Genomic DNA, 18237 nt, shown 5'->3' on the forward strand with positions numbered 1-18237 from the left:
CTCGCTTGTTGTGCTGTCAAGTAAGCTGCAAGTTTCTTGTTCAGCCCTCAGGGCATAATGGCTCATTTGAAAACCAGAATAACTCACCTGACCAGCTCTATCCAAATACCCCACAATGTGCTTTGGGAAAAAGGTGGATATTGTCAAGGTAATTACTGAAAAGGCTTGGGAAAGGCTTTTAAAGTGACCTAAAATGATTAAAACCCCATGATATCAAAACATGCAGAATATTCAACTCTTCCAAGTACTCTGAAAATCTGGGAAATACAAAGGGAAGCCTTTGTTTTAGGACTGGTGTGAGAGCTGACACTTCAAGAGTGTTTTTCATGTCTCAGACATCCTCATGGGGCTACATGAGGTCCTGCAGACAGTGCCATGGGCTAAGGCAAGGGCAGGGCCACCTTGGCCTTCGAAGTCAAAAGGATTCACCACAACAGCCAAGTCCAGGCCATTAATTTGAGGGCACAGCCCAGGTCCCACCTCCACAAGTGCCACCTGACTTGGATGAGGCAGGAAGACAACTGCACAGCAGAACCTAGACTACCTAAGGTGATGCTACCCAGTGGTCCAGCATGGACCTTGATGCACATTCACCCAACACAAGGAATTGGAAGCAAAACACTCCAGTGCTGGTTTCTGCATCGCTCCAGCTGGACATTCTCCACACTGCAACCTCGTAAGTTTTAAGCAAGCTCAAATACACTGCAGTGTTGACTTCAAAAGAGATTATCTAGTTTTCAAGTTGTATGTAAATGAAATCTGAAAGGTTGTGATCATTCCCACTGACAGTTAAAGCACCTTCTTCCCTTCCCATCACACCCTGACCCAAATCTCCCAATGGCTGAGAAATACCAAATGGCACAAAAGGAGTTGTTCAATTGGCATGGAGGGAAAAAAAACTTGGTGGATGTCAGGCAGGCCACTTTAGGAAGCCCTGGGGAAGAGCCAACCTTGCAGGCATCCTGAGAAGTGAGAAATACATCCCTTGACATGGGAAAGATGTGCACCAGCTGAAAAGGTGGTTGGCAGAAATGTACCTTCACTGCTCGATGTTTGAAGGATTAATTGTATCCTACACACTGAACACCTTGTTCACCCACACATACAAAATTTCTGTGCCAAATGCTATGGTGGGACCAGGTCAGCACACACACCCTTTGCTTTGAAAGACATACTGAAAATAAACACTGTTCAGTTATATTCAGTTGACGCAACTTTTAGATCCTTCAGACAATCCAAGGTGTTGCAAATTCCAGAAATGCAGCTGGCCACAACAAAGCCCTTGTGAGAAATGAGGATATTGGTACCACTGTGCATCAGTGTCCACGGAGAAAAGCCACTGGATACAGCACAAACCAGTTAGATCACAATCACAGGTGGTTTTACTAAATCAGCTTGTCTCCTGGCTCTAACTCATGGCCTGGGGCTTCTGCCCTGTTTGCCTTCCTTACCTTTATCAAGCACTGATACTAATATTGAAAAAACCAAATAATTTTTGAAATAAAATTTTTACACCAAAAACTGTTGAAACGTCTGCTGAAGATGCAAACAGTCCAAACTGAGTATGGCCTGAATACCCTCAAGTTCAAACTCACCAGCAGAGCCAAGCTCAGTATTTCCCCCAAATTTCTGACTAATTGCCACAGATGAACAACTTTTTACTGGTACCTTACTGACAGGGATTCAAATCTCCAGAACGAAAATACAACCCTCAGAAACAATCCCAGACATTTCTGGTGGCTTTGTGTCCTGCAATAAAGCTTTGTCACGCTAAAATGGACCCTCTCTGCAGACCTTCTGTGGGAGCAGGGCTGCTCACACCAACCTCATGGGTGATGCTCGAGGAGTGGGTGAGAGCACGCAGGTAATGATTGCTCCTTAAAAAACCAACCAAGCAAGAAAACCCCTTCACCAGCATCATTGCAAAGCCCATAAAAACCCATTCCTCCCAAGCCCACAGAGGCAGCTGGAGTCCAGCAGAAAGCCATGGCTTGGCACTGGTGAGATGTGGCACTGATCTTCCTCCATCCTGCACCACCACCTGCGTGTGTTCCACACAGGGCTCCTGCTCAACAAACCCAGCGTGCTGCACAAACAGAATTGTCTGCCAAAGCTGACAAAGACTGAAGAAACAGATGTAATGGCACAAAGCCCTCCAACTTTTGCCTCCTGCTGACCCAATCCCCCATCACCTGGCCCCATTACTCTACTGTGCCCTCAAAAAAACAAGGCTCTCCCAAACTCTTCCCACATAGCCCTTGAACTCTTGCTCCTATTTGGGCTCTTATTTGGGCTCCTCCACCTACCATTCGTGGTCGACACTCATCAGCAGGAGATGGGACTTATGAGCCACACTTTGGGACTGGAAGGGAAAACTCCATCCCTCCAGAGACTGATTCCCAGAAGCTGCTGAAACCCATGCCAATCCTCCTGGCCAAGCTCTGCACCTTCTCAGGAACAGTCAGGCTCGTGCACATTACCACTGTCAGCAGCCCTCCTTCGAAAACTAGCTGTCAAATCTAACATTTGCATTTTAATTAGCAATAATCATATGTTTCACTTACACTGCAATTTTCACCTTTGCAGCGAGCTCTTTGAGGCATGAACTAATTAATCCTGCTGCCTTTGCCAGCTCAAGAGTTAATACTTCCTGCTGCTTCAGTGCAAGTTTGAAAATCCTATTTGCAGAAAAAGGAGATAAGTTTCCCTAGTGCAGAAGCCATAAATGGAAACACAGTGATCACCTACGTAGTTGCTCTCAGTGATGACAAGTATGGGTGAAGTGGGCTGTGCTGGTAGAGATGTAGATCAACCCTGGCAGCAGCACAAGTTTTAAAGTGTCCTGAAGATATCAGTGGATTCTGGATGGGATTCATGTTCAATTCTATGTAAAAATCTCAATATTCAATGTACAGCACTCACAGGTAGGCCAGAGGAAAAACAACAGGAAGGTGGAGGATTTCTCAGGCCCCAAAAACGTCCGAGATATTCCCCAGGGTAACAAGCGTCACATCTGTGCTTAGGAGATCCCTAGATCAAGTTGTGGGGTGTCCTTCAAATGACTCCTCAACTTTGTTTTAAATCCTTGTCAGAACAGAAAACAGCTATTGCGTAAAAGGCCCTTTTTGAGGTTTTTCTGCAGTGGAGGTTTTCATGCACCCAATTTTTGCTGCTGCCAAATCTTCCCATTATGCAGAATTTTTGCACTGCACTCCAGGCATCTCCCTAGACCTGTTTCAGAACAACCACTCCAATCTTTCTATGGGAAACCAAAGGCTTAATTATTTTAACAATTCAAAATACACCTTTAAAAAAACCCCAACAACAAGCCAACCACAAGATTCCTCTAAATATATTAGTAGTGTAAACTTTCTAGTTTCTTTCTTCTCATAAGTATTACATAATGCTATAAGAACATCAGAAATTGTTATAAAAATGCAGTAACCCAAATCCCTTTGGCTCTGCTCCTTTTGTCCCCAGGTCTCTGTCCACCCTCCCCAGCCCTCTCCAATCTGCAGAAGGGACACCAAATGTCACTTTGAGCTCTTCTTCCACCACAGAAAGTAAGGTTTTATCTATACTTGTGTCTCAATAATGGACCAAAGGACCTGATGGACTTGGAACTAGGAAATTAAGCTTACAAGATCTTTCTGGACTACCTGGGAAAGGACCAAGCCTGTGTGGTTGTGTTTTTTGGACAACACTGGAAGAGCCATGCTAGCCAAGGATGTGCTAGATAGCTCGTTTACACACAAGGATGAAGAGGAGGAACACTGAGGACTCTCGGAATGGCACTGGGAACTCCAGACGTGCTACGGAAACCCATCAGCAAGACCCTGTCCCAGCCTCAGGGGAAATTGCTCATGTCATCCTTTCCCTGCCTGGAGCTTCAGCACTGGCTGACCTATTCATCCAAACCTGGAAGGATGGAGACCTCAAAGGTAAATCAAGTCTCACAAAAGTAAGTGTGGGAAGCTCTGCAGTGGGCAGACAGCCATCACCCGGTCCTCTCCACCCAAATGGAAACTGAGGGCGACAAGATGTCCTCTCATGTGAGTCACTGGTGACACCAGGCCCAGAAGACACCTCCCTCCACTCTCAGAAGCAACAGTTCTCCAAAGCAGGCAGCAAAGCAGTGAAGCATCTCCCTCCCAGACCTCCTGGCACCCGAGCGGGCGTCTGCTTCACAAGAGGCACTGCTGCTCCGTGAGGCCAACCCCAAGGTCCAGAGAAAGTTACACCTATATGGCAGACCTCTCCAACCGCAGCTGAGCAGGGCTGCTGCATTCACTACATGAGGAAGCGTCACCCAGCAATTACAGGCAGAAAAGTGACTGGTTTCCTCAAAGCTGCTCTTTGATCATGGGCAAGTTATCCCACTTAAAGTTCTACTTTCTTCCTCCATCAGGCAGGGATACACCAACATGTACTCCCTGGCAAAGCCAGTGTCTGTCTTTCTCTTTCTCTTTTTATTTCAGAAGCATGAAAACAGCATCTGCAGCATCAGCCAGCACCCACCTGCCCCAACAGATCCTAAACATGGTGGCCAACCTCAGCCAAATTCAGTGCACAAACTGGCCCTGGGCTATGACATGAGCAGGCCAATGAGATGGAGAACCTCAAACAAGAGCCCCAACCATGGCACTGTTGAAGCAAGTCCAGAGGAGGCCATGAGGTTGATAAAAGGACTGGAGCACCTCACTGGTGAAGACAGGCTGAGAAAGTTGGGGCTGTCCAGCCTGGAGAACAGAAGGTTACGTGGAGACCTCACAGCACCTTCCAGTGTCTGAAGGGGCTACAGGGAAGCTGGAGATGGACTCTGCATCAAGAACTACAGTGACACGGCAGGGAGTAATGGGCACAAGTTGAAAGAAGGGACATTTAGACTGGATATAAGGAGATTTTTTTTCCTGTGAGGGTGGTGAGACACTGGCCCAGGTTGCCCAGGGAGGTTGTGGATGCCCCAATCTTGGCAGTGCTCAGAACCAGGTCAGTTAAGGCCCTGAGCAATCCGTTGTAGCGGGAGGTGTCCCAGCCCATGGCAGGTGGGTGATTTTTAAGGTCCATTCCACCCCCTTAACGTTCTATAATTTCTAAAAGTCCTTCCAGAGTCATCCCTCTTGTTTTCTCTCAGATCTGGACCCAAGGATGGGCAACTCAAGTAAGACACAGGCTGTCCACCAGAACAGGGAAAATGAATGACAAATTTAGTCAAGACATCCTGCCAATCCAGTGTCTCTCCAGCCCTATCTGGTTAGCCAAGAATTTGGGGCATTACACGCTGCCTGCTGATGTCACTGGACTTAAGCCAGCAAGACAATTTCCCTACTAACTTCAGTTATCTGGACCCGGTGACATGATCCCTTCCCACCTGCCCTTGCAGCATCCACCAGGGAGGATGTCCTGGTGGTTGACCCCAGGAAGTCAAGCAGCACCAATGCCTGCAAATAAAAAAATTCTCTGGAATTGCAAAAGAAATCTGCACAGATAATTGGATTTTTCCACTCTCCATTAAAACTGAGTTCCACTGGTCATTGAAATCTGCTGTTTCCCAAGAGACAGCTTCCCTTATTGCCCCACACCTCCTACTGCCTTTGCTTTGGCAACATGGCAGCTTTTCCAGCCATGACATCAAGCCATGGACATGGAATGACAGGACCTTAAACCTCATCTCATTCCACTCCCTGCCACGGGCAGGGACACCTTCCACTACCCCAGGTTGCTCCAAGCCCCGTCCAACCTGGCCTGGAACACTTCCAGGGCTCTGGGCAACCTGTGCCAGGGCCTCACCACCCTCACAGGGAAGAATTTCTTTCCAATATCCCATCTAACCCTGCCCTCTGGCAGTGGGAAGCCATTCCCCTTCGTTCTGTCCCTCCAGGCCCTTGTCAGAACTCTATGTTAGCACAGTTTGGGACGCTCTTTACTCCATGTGGTATCATCTCCAGCCAAGGCCCAAGAGCACAAACCCACCACCCCACCCTGCTACCATGTGCTGCTGTATCTGCTGGTTTACAGGAGGGCAAACCAAGCCATCTCCTCCACCACCAGCTCCTCAGGGAAGACAGGACCAGAGTGCTACAAGCAAGGTATAAGACCACGCAGGTGTGATCCACACACCCTTTCTGCTCCTTCACTGCTCAGATCCAGCAACATGACCATCAACTGGGGAAGCCTCTGAGGGCCCAAACCCTGTACCAAGTTCCTGCTGCACCTGGTGGGACACAGACACAATCAGCAGCATAAAATCAAGTCCTGTTTACTGCCAACAACACAGGTTTTTGCTTGGTGATGATGGGTGACAGCCAGCCACCATGGAGGAAGGGAGCGACTTGGCCAGGAAGGAGAATTTTCAGCTCTCCCTCTCCCACTGCCCTGAGAAATGGCACAAACCCGTAGAGTTGCTCTGGTTTTTGTTAATGGCTTTTACGTAAGGGGAGCCTGGGATGAGTTCCTGCCAGGCCTTTCATGTACCAAGAGCTCTGCTGGCTCCCTAAATATGCACCATACCAGAAGTCTTTTACTTAATGAATTGCTCTCAGAAATATATCAAAGAGCTTCCTACTCGCCACAGCCTCACAAGGGGAATGCAAATAAAGTATTATATAAAAACTTCCCACTGGGTCTTTTTGGGGAAGAAAAAAAAAATCCAAACATAAAAGGGTTTAAAATAATTCCATTATCTAAACCTTCCTCATTTATAGAGGCAGTGAGGTGCTCAAATAGTATTTTGAGTACCTGGTCTTCACCCCAGAGGCTCACACGGGGTGAGACCTAGCAAACCTTCTGGTGGTTTAGTGGAGCACGGCCATGCCATGCAGCAAACAGAGAGATCCCAGCAGGAAACCAGAACTACAGATGAGCTGAATACAATTGTGAGACCAGGATTTTCTCAGCACATGAGTTCACAAAATGTATCTCAGGAGATTTCCCCATGAGCAGACCATTTTCTCACAGCCATTCGTCCACAGAACTGGAAAGACCAGAAGGTTTTAGGGGGAATTTTCTGCGTTTTTAAGCCACTGCTTTGTATGGGATGCCTATCTGCCAGCCTGTGGGAACTGACATCCATCTAGTCTCACACAGCTGCTAATACGTCTCACCAAGTGGTGCAAGAGCAGGACAAGTCTTGGGTGCTCTTTCCCAGATACAGCAAACAACATCAGAAACCAGCAATTTAGGGATATCCTGGACTGCAGGTTGCATCAAGACGCCTCATTTTTATCCTTAAATTCTATTTTATTCAGAAATTGCTCTCAGCCCCACACTTGTACAACCAGTAGATGCTTATATACACACATACTGTATATAAATGCATAACACATACACACTAAAAAAAATATTTCCTTTGTTTTTCTTAACCTTGCTGCCCAGAATTTCAAAGGCATCAGGTAGTCAGGAGTGCATAGGAGGACTGTCAGGCATGGGAAAGTGAGCTTCTCTCTAGGCTTCCCTATAACCTTTAGGAAGCCAATTACTTCTGAAAATGCAAGCTTAGACTACTCTGTCTTCAGAGAAAATGAACCACATGCTGAATATATTTCCAGGACTAACCTAGATTTCCATATAAATACCCTTTCTGATGGCCAGGTTAGAACCACGTGAGGCATACCATGATACATAACCCACATTTTAACAGTAGCTGAAGCCAGCAGAAATCTCAAATCCAAGTATTTTTCAACTAAGACTGGCAATGCAAAGATCTCGGCCGGAAACACAATAGGAAAACCAGGAATTCAATTTTCTGCCCAAACCCCTCAAATACATAAAAAACTGCAACATAAAAACGCCACCAAAACCAAACCAAACCAGACAAACCCAACCCTGTACTCCACTGGGAAATTAGCTGGCTTCTTCCTTAGAAAGTTTGAAAAGTGATCGATAATTTTAATTCAAGACAAACAACTTATTAATGATCTTTTTTTTCAAATATTGAAAGATTCTAGTGAAAACAGCCAGAAATGGTAATAAACTGCACCTGGTCCTCACCAGCAGCGTTTCACTCATACATCAGCGACAGTGAAAGAAATGCTTGCCTGGACTGAGGAACAATAGCTTGCAGCTCCTCTTTGGTGCCAAGTAAAATTTGTTACTCACAGTTAAAGGAAGCCAAACATGGAGAGAGATAATTACTAGCTCTGCTGCAGGCTGGGAGAGAGCCCAAACACAGGGTAAGCAGCTTGGGCATCAGCAAATGGTGTTTGTGTGTAGGAAAGGAGCTCCCTGTAGGAGGAGATCAAATACGTTTAATTCTGAGGGAAAAAAAAAACCAAACCAGCAACAAAACCAAAAAAACCCCATGTAAGCTGAAACAAAAGACTGCACGGCACCAGGCAGATGGAGGATGTCAGGAAAATAACACCCATGCACGACTCCTGCATCCTCCTGTGGTCCCCACCAGCCACTGGCATGTCAGCAGAGCCCTTGGGTAAAGAGCCAGGGACCTTCTTCCCCAGGGAAAGCCCCTGATGCACTCAAGGAAGCTCGATGGAAACGGCCAGCCTCCTGGCTGAACATCCAGCAGCTGTCTGCAGTGCTGGGAGGGAGCCTGGATGATGTTTTGCTGCCGAATATTTCGACGCAGATCAAAGCTGTAATAAATCAAATCCACAATTCCGTCTGGCACCTCCAGGAGCTCATCCGAAGCAGCGCCTCTGTTCAGCACACACCTTCCTACACAGCAACACCCTGCCTTTGCTGGGTGCAGGTGTCGGTAGGGGTGCTCCCAGCATCCCTGCATCTGGGGCCGTGGCAGGGACAGGGTGCCTGACCCCCCTTCCCTCAGCCGAGAAGTCCCAGCATGGCTCCATGCGGGAGGAAGCTGTGCCCAAAATGAGAGCTGCAACATGCCCTGCTCAGGCTGGCACAGCCTCTTGTATGCCCTGCAAGGGGCTCCCAGGCTCCCCCTCATGGACCCCACACATGGGGCTGAATCTGGAGGACATCAAGCAGGGCAAGAGCATGAAAGCCACCAGCTTGAAGCCACTTCTCCGGGTGGGACATCCATTGGCCACAACAACTGGAAATGCTGTTTCCCCTTCCCTCAGATGCCTCAGTCTCACATCTCCTTGGGCAAGTGGTGCTCTCACAGAGCTGATGGTTTCATGGTGACACAGCAGCTCCTCAACCAAGCAACAATGGTCAAACACAGGCTCCCACCCTACCCAACCCTCTGCCATGGGGGTACTCACATGAGGAGGGACAGCCACCTCCAGCAGTGCTTGGTAAATGCTCCTCACTTGTGTTCACACCACGACCAAGCACCAAACCCGACTCACACCTGGCTCCTGTCACTGCACGACCAACAGAGGCTCTCAGCACGTGCAACTTTGCTTCTTCTGCCAGCTCACCTTCTCAGCTGTTTAATGCTCTTCCCTGAAACACCATCCTTGTGCTACAGCACATAAAAGAGAAGCCCAGCTACACAAAGACCCCTCATTCCAGCTACAGCTCATGCTGCCAAGTCAGCTCTGATGCCCCAAACAACTTCCTTGGAAAGGTGGCAATAAGAAAGTCTTCAGGAATAAATGTGATGCTCCGTATTTTTCCCCCTTTAAGCCCCTGGTGAACGCATCCAACCACACATCAGGATGTTGCCCACCTCCCATGGTTTGGGCAGGAACGAGCTTTCGGATGCCAAGCAGAGGGACACATCTTCCCTCCCAGGGGAGAGGGAAAGCTGGCAGCACCTCCCAGGCGAGGCAGTGCAAGAAATAAAGGCAAAGGTCTGGGGAGGAGGAACTAAACACAAGCCCTACCTGGTTATGTTCATGAGACGACGAGCCCTTCCCTCGGGATGGGGAACAGCTGCCATCAAGCTGCTCGCTACAATCCGCTGTCCACTGCAAAAGGGATAAAAAAAGGGATTGTGTAAAATAATAGCTGGGCTGGGCAAAACTGCTGTGTCAGTCCAGAGTGCACAGAAAACACCGTCCAGCCATGGGCATCGCTGCACACGTGTGGCACCCCCTCCTTTTTGAGGATGATCCCAAAGGCTTTGGTTTGGAAATGCTCCACCCACTGACAGCGGGTACAGGGAAGATGCAGGAACAACTGTGGGAAAGCACTTGATATGGTGCTTTGCAGTAAAATCCAGCCCAAATATCTCCTTGCTGACACTGATAGTGTTTGGAATCTCACACACCAGGTGTGGCTTGACTTTATCACTCTTCCGTGGAATTCTTCCATGGAAAGTTGGGAAATTTCTGCTTTTCCCAACTCTTGTGTGTTTCAGGGATGGATATACGCCCTGAGCTGCCAACACCCTGTGTTTTCATTTTAAACAAAACAGAAAATGAGGATGGAACTGTAGGTTTAGCCATTGCCATACATGGCCATAGGGGATCAGCAGATGCTTAGGCCAGGCTGCCCCAAGGTTTGGCAGCAAGGTGCCTCCACCAAAATATTTGAATTTGGTGTCATTTGTTGCTTTCTTCTTTTTTTTCCCCCTAAAGAAATGAAGGGCTGCATCATACTGGCGAAAAAAAAAAGGCAATTTTCAGTAGACAAACATGAGAGATGCTGTTTAATCCTCAAGTCATTTTGTCACTCCTTCAACAAAGCGAGGACTGACCAGTCCCTCTTCTGAGGTCTTTCATGCTGGAAGCACTTGGCTGCTCCAGAGACACTCAGTGCTTGGTACCATCACCAAGGGTAACGTGCCAAGAAAATGAAAAAGCCATTTTCATTGTTTTTCATACAAACTAACACCTGAGAGCTCCCCGACAGGTATGGATGAGGCCACAAAATAAGAGTCACCACTACAACTGCCCATGGTCCCTGCTCTCATCAGAGGGCCCATTCTAGCTCACAGATGCGGGGATCTCAGCCTCCCCTCACTAAAGAGAGTGATGACTCTCTCTCTCCTGCCACCTCTGCTGACCCACCTGGACAGGCTCATGATGCCATCACTCTTGAGAGCCTTTTACCAGACCTATCCCTATCTCCTCTAACAATTTGGAGTGCAACCATGTGCCTGGAAAGGTCTCTCAAGGGAAAAGCTCACTCATTATTATGTCCACAGCAAAATATAATTGCATTTTTCCCCTCTGACTTTCTCTTTTTTTTTCTGGTGGGAGCAAGGTTGAGGACATCCCCATCACAGGAAGATCCACATTTTGGGATTCTCTGAAGTGCTGATGGATTCAGCTCCCCTGAGAGCAGCATGGAGGATGTGCCTTTCCTTCCTGCCCCCAGCAAGGAGAGCAGTTGTCCAGGGATGCGGTACCATCCAAGCAACTCTCACACACATGTGAATGGATTTATCCACTCTCAGGCAGGGAAAACACTATCACAGCCATAAGGAAACAAACTGCAGGGAGATTAAGTAACTTGCCCAACATTAAAGATTTAGTTGCTGGCAGAACCTCGCAGTTAAAAACCATTTCCTTGGTTTCAGCCGAGTGCCTTTCCCCTAAATCCATCTTTCTCCCTCTAGCTTTCATTAAGAGGGAATGTGCCACCTTCCATCAGGCTGGCTTCCACCAGGGTTACTCCAGCCAGCTGCAGGATATGTGCGTGTTTATTCCTTGCTTTGCTAAGAACTGATCGGGAAGAGAAAATCAGAAATAAAAATTCCTGAATATTTCTGATAGGAGGAAAAATTAAAACCTTTGTGAGACAAAAGATAATTCCTTCTTGGTGCATCCATTAAGACATGGCTTGATAAACGCAAGTGACCTAAGTGAAAGCCCATCCTCACTTTTTGTCTACTACACAGCCCTAGAAATACAAAATGCTGCGTTTTGATGAAGTTTCACAATAAATCCTAATTAAACTTCTGCATCAGTGGTCTGGGGTACAACCACATTTAGCTGCTTCATTTGAGGCGCCTCTAAAAGTGGTTTAATTAAAAGAGTCAGATCTTTCATTCAGATCATTCATTTCATTTAGAGTTCAGATCTTTCATTATTAGGAATTTTTCTTTCAAAATAGAACCCAGCCATCTTGAAAGAGAACAGTCTCAGAACTGACATTAAAAACTCAGCAGCTCATTTTTTCCAGGGCAGGCCAGGAAGGAAAGCTAAAATGCCATTTCCACAACTGGAAGATTGATTTGGTTGCTGCAATCAAGGATTTTAATGCAAAAACTGTACACGGTTTTCAGAGAATTAGCAATTTTTGTCCTTAAGATGCAGAGGGAGCCCAGGCTTATTGGCAGAGCAGTGGACAGGCTGGAACCGGTTGTAAAACTTTGTCTATTAATTTATTTCTAATTCAATACTACTTCTGAACTTGACACATTAATAAGTAGAACTTGTCTGTTTGACCTGAAGCCCCTCCAAAGCATCACTTCAAACACAGACATCTTCCAGCCTTAGGTTAAAAAATACACTTTGGATCACTAGATTTTAAAATATATTTTCTCCTGCTTCTAAGGGCTTTGATCCTCAAATTGTAGAAGACCTCTTCACCAAAACCTGTTCTTAAAAAGGTTCCTTTGTTTGGTAATTTCTTTACATTGAGGTGGTATGAAAACAGGTCTAGAGCCCTGGGTCAGACCCTCAGCTCCAGCAAACCTGCAGAGCTCAGACAGATCAGATCAAACACTGCTGATACCAGATAAAGAAGGGATCCCTCATATACAGAATTATGGAATGGTTTGGATTAGAAAGGATCTTAAAGCCCATCTCATTCCACCCCCTGCCAAGGGCAGGGACACCTTCCAATAGACCAGGTTGCTCCAAGCCCCATCCAACCTGGCCCAGAACACTTTCAGTGATGTGCCTTGAGACCATAAAAAAACCAAACCCAGCATCAGGAGACTGCTACCAGCAGGCTGGAGACCTCAAACACATCCCCCAACAAGCAAGCTGCCCAAACCCCAGAGTTTTATCACATCCTGCTTCACATCCAAACCCTGGAGAAGCTACTTCAGCTGGGGACACGCATCCCCAACCCAGCCTACAAGCCACCAGCGTGCCCCAGCCCCTCTCCCACCCTCCAGAGAGCCTTTCACCCACCTGTGAGACGTGGGACTGTGTCTTCTCGCTCTCGCCATCCCCCTCAGTTTTGTCTGTGAGCAGCCCCTGGACCTGGTACTCCAGGACGTAGCTGTCGATGAAGCGCTCCAGCTCCTCAATCTCCTGGGAGCGGCTGCTCCCTGCCTCCGAGGAGGCTGACGCCACTGAGGAGCTCTCCATCCCTTCAGGGGACACGCCGGGAACACAGGGGGCCTGAGAAAGCGGGACAAAGAAAGACAGCAAGGAATTATTTCCCAGTAATTATAAAAAAGATTAAAAACCCAGCAGACAAAGCCTATTGGTTACCACAGGCAGGATATTTTTTTCTGTACGTCTGCATTTCCAGTAATATTTATAATAATCCTAGGTGGTTGCATTTAGGGTTTCCAGGCATGCAAAAAATGTTCCATTTCTGTAATATTCCTGCATTTAAGGACAACAGACATATTTCCTGTCCTCCTGCTTAAAACCCAAACTGCTGAAAACCTCCAGACATATGCACAGGAGAAAAAAACCCCCACACTAACATGTCTGATTTAACAAATCCAAAGCACTAGTTGTGCTGGATATGGGTGAGAAGCTGGGGGTAATGGACAAGGGTGAGGAAGAGGATGAAAAATGATAAGCTTCTCTAGGGCACTGGCAGTAAACAATGGTGCGACTGTAAATGGTCCAGTGAGGAGGCGAAACAGAGATCAGAACAGAATTCACTTTTAAAACCTCTCGCTGCAGAAAACTGGCTCTACAGAAGATGCAGGGGATTTATAATGCTCTTCCTCCTGTTTCTCCAGGGCTCAATGCCAGTAACACCGTAAAGAAAAGAAACCACCAGCTCCTGGAACTGTGCTGGGCATGGCACTGCTCTCTGCTCCCTGTGACCAGGACAGGACCCAAGGAAACGGCTGGAGCTGTGCCAGGGAGGTTTAGGTTGGAGATCAGGGAAAGGCTCTTCCCCCAGAGGGTGCTGGGCACTGCCCAGGCTCCCCAGGGAATGGGCACGGCCCCGAGGCTGCCAGAGCTCCAGGAGCGTTTGGACAGCGCTGCCAGGGATGCCCAGGGTGGGGTTGTTGGGGTGTCTGTGCAGGGCCAGGAGCTGGGCTCTGATCCTTGCAGGTCCCTTCCAGCTCAGGATATTTTATAATTCTATGTTTGGAGAGAACGAGGCCTTGGAGCAGTGTCTTGTGGTAAGACTCCTATTCCTCCTTCCCTGCAGCTGGAGGGGAGAAGACACGGGAGCTCCCAGAACATTGCAGAACACAAAAACTTCATCCCTCACCCTCTCCTTCACCAGGAATGGGTATTTAAGAGTCTGCTTTGAGACGAGTATAAAATTGCTAAGCAAATTCGGAGTGAGTCACATGCCATCCGGAAGGGAAGGGGGGGAAAAAAATATCTGTTCCCAGCTCATGTAATTTCCAGCTCCTGAATTATTTTCTCCTCTGTCACTTCTGAACAATTGTGGCTTCATTTGGAAACTGCAGAGAATGAGCAGTACTGGCCTAAAGGATTTCATCTGCACGAGGAGTTATTCCCAAATGTGCCCAGACTGTCAAAAAGGCTCATTATGTAGATCAATATCACACATTCGCTCCTGAACAAAAATCATGTGGCATACTAAAAAGGACAAAGAAAAAAGAAAAAAGTCAAGAAAGAAAAAAGAAGGAGCCCTGGAGGAGGGCATGCTTCTCTCCTTTTCACTAATTAGTGCCAATTACCAAACGGAAAGCACCAATTATTAAACAGAAGGTACTAAAGAAAGAGTTGCGAGCATAGGAGGCTCCTATGAGTCCTGGAGGGGTGTGATGGCATGGGGAGATGGCATGAGGCAGGGGACAAATGATATAGGTGGAATCACTCAGGATGGAGTGAGCAGGGTCAGAGGTTATCCTCCATCCCACTGGGCCACACGTTACAAAGCCCAAGGTTTTTTTGCCTATTTTAGGGTTTTTTGAGGGTGACACTGGAGGAAACCAAGCCCAGAGCACTGCTGTGGGGATGCTCCGCGTTGAATACCCATGGTAAAACATGAAGTAGAGGAAGAACTAACACATGCCTCCACTTTTGGGGTGTCCAACCAGCATTTTGTCAAGTAGCAACAGGAGAGATGGCAAACTGAAAGGAAACTCGTCTGTCAGAAGTCACCAGGTCCAGGAAACAAACACAAACCACATATTTGAGATATTTGTGGATCTCTAGTGGGAAACTCTGAAACCAAATCATCTTGTGGTACCTTCACCTCTTTCTAAAGGAAACCATCACTCAACTCCTGCTCTTCCTGGTGATCTCTGCCTGGAGCTGTTTTCCCACCTCACCTCGCCCTCAAAACATGTACAAAAAAGAGGTTTTCAAAGAAAAACCCAAACCCACACTTGAGCATCAAAGCATTTGGCATCTTCCCACACTGAGCAAACAAATGTTCGTGAGAGCTCTTCATGAAGCAGTGATCCCTTGGCTCTGTGCTGGCTCAGCACCTACCACAAAGGATTCCCAGACCCCAGGTACATTCCTTAATCATAATTAAGAGAGATCAACCTCAAATTTGAACTTTTTTCCCTGCTTCCCCTTCCCTCCCTCTACTTTCTCAAAGCACAAAGTCCATAAGTTTTGGGAGTTTGAAAATTACCTTCCAAATCTTTCCTATCCCTGAAAGTGTCCAAGGCCAGGTTGGATGGGCCTTGGAGCAACCTGATGCAGTGGAAGGTGTTCCTGCCCATGGCAGGGGGTTTGAGCTAGAGGACCTTGAAGGTCCCTTCCAACTTAAATCACTGTAGAATTCTATGATTTTACAGAGCCCATGTTGCGCTCATTACTGTGATCATTAAAGAAGGAATCATCAGCAGAAAAAGTCAATAGAAGTGCAAATGGCTTACTATAACTTAGCAATTATCAGCATTACTGTAATGTATAATTATTATTAATAGCTGTTATTAAGGGTGATCTAAATGGGGTTCTTGTTCTAGCAAGACTATATAGTTTTTTTATATAGTTTTAGCATTCATCAGCAAATAATAAGGACAAGCATTTTTTATGACACTTGTAGGCTTATTCCCTTTCTCCCAAAGGTGCTCCAGGCTTGTTGAACTTGTGGAAACAAGTAGTGAGTTTGATAGGTGAAATACAGCAATGGAGAAGGAACCCACTTTGGGTTGGGAGGCAACAGGAGAGCAGAACTTGCAATCAGAATGATTTAAGAAATGGTGAGTCCGTGATGAGAAGACCACAGACACACAGGACAACGATGTATTTCCATCAGCTCATTGCAGGCTGGGTGAGAGGACCCCACACCCACGTCCTCCCCCAGGGAGGAGGCTCCAGTCATTCCCCTCCACACCAAAAGCTCTCCAAAACCTGGACTGCAGCAGCCTGGCAGAGCCAAGACAGCACAGCAGGGCAAATTCACACAGCTCTTCCCCTGGGATGAGACCCACCTGTGTTCCAGCCATGCCAAGGGATCCCAGCCCCCCAAACAAACACCATTCCCTGAGGCAAGGAGCTGGGGCTTCTGGGCAAAAACACGCTGGCACAGCAACATTACAACAAAAGTGCCACCCATAAAGAGATCTTCCTAAAACAATTCTTACAGTATCATTGAATCATGGAATTGCTTAGATTGGAAAAGCCCTCCAAGACCAGTGAGTCCAACCATTCCTCCAGCACTGCCAAAGCCACCACTGACCCATGTCCCCAAGTGACACATCCACACGGCTTTTAAACCCCTCCAGGGATGGAGGCTCCTCCACTGCCCTGGGCAGCTCTGCCAGGGATGGACAGCCATTTCCATGGAGGAATTTTCCCCAATATCCAACCTCGACTTCACCTGAGGCCGTTCCCTCTCCTCCTGTCCCTGTTCCCTGGGAGCAGAGCCCGACCCCCCCGGCTGCCCCCTCCTGTCAGGGACTTGTGCAGAGCCACAAGGTCCCCCCTGAGCCTCCTTTGCTCCAGCCTGAGCCCCTTTCCCAGCTCCCTCAGCCGCTCCTGGGGCTCCAGCCCCTTCCCAGCTCCGTTCCCTGCCCTGGACACGCTCCAGCCCCTCAATGTCTCTCTTGTCCTGAGGGGCCCAGAGCTGTCCCGAGGACTGAAGCACCAGCACCAGCATCCCCAGGGCCTTTTCCCAGCTTTCCAGCCCCTCTGCCCGAGCCTAGAGCTTTAGGGGCCTGGGGTAACCCAAGTGCGAGCCAGTTCTTGCTCCAATTCATCCAGACAAACCCACATCCTGACCTGCTGTTAGGCCAACAACACCACACCTTGCTCCTACGTGAGGTCCAATGTGATCAAGCATCAGCAAAGGTAACAAAATTAAGAGATTGCTTTTCCCAGTGTTTTGCTTCTGTTGCATGGATGCTAGGAGCTTAAAATGCTTCTGCACACATGGAAGAGTTTCTTTGAAGGTTGTGGCTTCCAGAGGCAAGAGAAACAGGAGCACTACACTGTCACACACGTCAAATTGGTGAAAGCTGAAAGCAGATTTACCTGACAACTACACAGCCAGGTGCTAATACCCAATGCCAAGGCCTAGGTAAGGTCACTGAGAAAGAACTCCAAATACAGAGTTCAGGCAGAACTACTTCCTGCATTTGGCTTCTTCACACCTGAATCGAAATTCAATTACTGAAAGGTGTAACCGCCACCAATCCCAAGAAAGGGCAAGTGCCCAGCCCATCTTTCCAACAACATGGCCTCCCTCAGCTGTTCAGGCTTAAATGACTGACTTAAGGCATTTAATTGGAAAACCAATGTCTCTTCCTTACTTATCCTCCAGTTAAACACTGAAAAAATCCCAGGCCAGTCCTCCATTCCTCTGTGACTCCAAAGTGAAGTCAGGAGGAATGCAGAGCATCCTTTATGCATACAAGATTTATTTCTCAGAAATGCCATCACAGGCCAGCTGCTACAGAGGCAGGCTGTGACAGGCTACAGAGCTATCCTGACAGATCCCTGAAAGCCTTTGTCTTGCCACATGGGATTTATCATCCCAGAGTTTTCTAGGAACAAGAGATGCCTCCTATAAAAGGCAGCTGCGGTGCAAATTCTTCACGTACCAATGCAGCCACCTGCTTCCAGAATGTTCTGTGATAGGACATCCAGCATGCCTCTTGTGTTAGTTCTCCCTTGGGAGTTTATAATAGACTGTGATCCAGCAGGCCCCTTCTGCTCTGAGACACCTGGGACATGAACTGAAGAACAGCTCAGCAGCCGAGATTTGTCCATACCTGAATGCAATGATGGTAAAACCGAACCAAACTGATCCCCAGGGAGACACAGGGAAGGGCCCCAT

The 18237-nt window shown here is 47.6% G+C and overlaps 1 protein-coding gene across 3 annotated transcripts in view; it reads right to left on the minus strand.

Moving 5' to 3' along the window:
- CTIF (cap binding complex dependent translation initiation factor) overlaps positions 1-18237 on the minus strand; it is a 148106-nt gene that overhangs the window by 106579 nt on the left and 23290 nt on the right. For all 3 annotated transcript variants that reach the window (XM_069001583.1, XM_069001582.1, XM_069001584.1), the window contains exons 2-3: positions 12963-13175; positions 9759-9842 (exon numbers count right to left, since the gene is read on the minus strand). In XM_069001583.1, the coding sequence (XP_068857684.1) occupies positions 9759-9842; positions 12963-13142 (264 nt within the window). In that variant the 5' untranslated portion in view covers positions 13143-13175. The remainder of the gene's footprint in view (positions 1-9758; positions 9843-12962; positions 13176-18237) is intronic.

Source organism: Aphelocoma coerulescens, assembly GCF_041296385.1.
Source record: "Aphelocoma coerulescens isolate FSJ_1873_10779 chromosome Z unlocalized genomic scaffold, UR_Acoe_1.0 ChrZ, whole genome shotgun sequence".
NCBI lineage: Eukaryota > Metazoa > Chordata > Aves > Passeriformes > Corvidae > Aphelocoma > Aphelocoma coerulescens.